The 2,161-nt window shown below is 58.4% G+C and overlaps 1 protein-coding gene across 1 annotated transcript; it reads left to right on the top strand.

Moving 5' to 3' along the window:
• On the top strand, positions 1–2,161 carry TMDD1 (transmembrane and death domain 1). Its single transcript, XM_075121743.1, has 3 exons — positions 1–16; positions 511–562; positions 1,246–2,161. The coding sequence occupies exons 1-3, from the start codon at positions 1–3 to the stop codon at positions 2,159–2,161; spliced, it is 984 nt and encodes a 327-aa protein (XP_074977844.1).

The following is a 2,161-nucleotide window of genomic DNA, read 5'->3' as shown; positions in this document are numbered from 1 at the left end:
ATGGGTGGCCCCAGAAGTAACCCCCGGGAGGGAGCTGGGGACATACCCATTCGCCTGTTCTGCAGCATGGTTTTGCTTTGCTTGAGACCCCGAAGAAACGGGAGAAAGGTGACCCGCCCAAGACGGGGTAATCTGTGTAATTAGTGAGCTGTTTGTTATGAGGACATGGGTCTTGCATGCCAAAAGCCACTGGAAGCGCCTTCAGACCCTGCTCCAAGTTTGCTGACCTTTCTGATCCTCGGCGGACGTTAGCTGAGCTCCGTCTGAGTCTGGGGGCTTGTTACAGACACCCCGCAAAACTGTGTCTCCAAATGGGTCACTGGCTCCAACGCACGACGCATGGTGCAAACCGTCTTGGTGTGGAGGGCAGCAGGACCCCGGGGCATAGAGGCTTGCATTGCCCAGTTCATACGGGAATGGTGCCTCGGGGGGGACAAGGGGATAAAGCGGAGAACTGAAGGGGCGGAGTAGAAACGGGTCTGCCATGTGTGACATCAGTTGACGCTCCAGGTTCTAAATTCCACACGGAGCCACGTTCCCCACCAGCTGAGCAGGGAGAGGATCCGGTAACTCCTTCCACTCCTTTACATTTCCACCCACACCGGGATACAAATGCAAGCCCACAGTTCCAGGGCCCGTGTCGGGCACTGCTGGCCGGGAGCCCACCGCTTTATGCTGGCAGAGCAGGGAACAGGGGCCTGACCACCTGGCACATTCGGGGCCAGTATTTGCACCGTCCCACCAGCTTGTGCTGTGGTCATGGCAGGCCATGCAAGGAGGGGGGTGGCTGTCAAGACCCTCCGAACCTTGCCAATAGAAGGGCCCCATGATTAATCACTGACCCTCTTCTATCGTGTTTTTTGTGAAACTCGGGAGTGCAGGGGCTGGATCTGCAAAGAGTTAGGTGCCTCGATCCAAAATTCAGGTGCTCAAAACCCCTGCTCAGCTGCTGCCTAATCTCGTTGCCACCTTAGTTTCCACTGGTGGGCGTCCTTGAATGCTCGCTGGGGCAGAGAGCGAGTGTGAGCGACTATAGCCCGGGGTGGGGACGTGAGTTCGAGTCCTCGAGCCACAGGCAGAACTCGTGCTGGGTGCGTGTGCTAATGACAGGGCAGCCCACCCCCTTGCTGTGCGGGTGGACGTGGGCTGCGGTTTAGGCATCTCCGGTTGGGGGTTGGAATGCAGAGTCGGTCTCCTGCCCGGGTCTAGCCCAGAACTCCTTGGCCTGTGCTGATATTCTCTCTGCTCAGGGTCTGGGCCCCGTCCTCCCGTGATGTTTGAGACCATAGGAGTCGGACTCCTCCTGCTGGTTACCTGTGGCTTCTGCGAGGACACAGCAGCGGATGACATAGGCGTGCACATGATGGGCCGCATATCCGAGCTGCTTTCCCCGGAGGAATGTCGTGAGTTCTACACCCAGATCACCGGCCCCGAGGAGAACACGGAGGAGGCCCTGGAGCGACTCTCGGAGGCGAAGAACCCGCTCCGCTCCCGCCGCCGGCGGGACATCGTCCGCGCAGAGCCGTGCCGAGATGTCCTGACCCGGTGGCTCGGGGCAGAAGGCGATTCGGTGCCCTGGGACCGTCTCTCCCGAGCTCTCCGCCGGATTGGGCGCCCTGACATCTCCCAGGAGCTGGGCAAGAACTTGAACCAGGACAAGAACCTCGAGCTGAAGCGGAACGTGGAAGAATATCGCAAGGGGGTGGAACATCTGGCCGCCTCGCTCCTGCTGGAGGAGGATGAGAAACATGGAGAGACAAACCAGCACAGCAGAGCTCGGCGAACTGGGGGGAAATCCCGCAGGGGGAGCAGATTGATGCAGGAAGGCTGGGGTGCCCTCGACCTCCTCATCGAAAGGAAACCACTCCCTCCGTACAACAGGAGCCTCTTTGAATGGATCAATCCGGTGGCTTCTGGCTTCATCGGAGGGTTTTTAACCTCTTTCGTCCTCATGGCTCTTGCTATTTACTCCTTCCTCTGGACCCTGAGCCGAGACTCCATGGAGATTTCTCATCATAGCCCAGGGCCCTTGCCTGAGCGTGCGGCTCACAACCCCTTGTTTGAGAATGACCTCAACTATGCCTTGATTTTAGATAAAGACTTAGGGGACAGTTTGGATGGGGATGCTTCCGATGACACCAGCTTTGAAGGGGAGCCGTAA

This window comes from Caretta caretta, chromosome 20 (genome assembly GCF_965140235.1).
Source record: "Caretta caretta isolate rCarCar2 chromosome 20, rCarCar1.hap1, whole genome shotgun sequence".
Classification (NCBI taxonomy): Eukaryota; Metazoa; Chordata; order Testudines; family Cheloniidae; genus Caretta; species Caretta caretta.
Note: the sequence above shows the minus strand (reverse complement) of the source record. Positions and strands in the feature narration are given on the sequence as shown.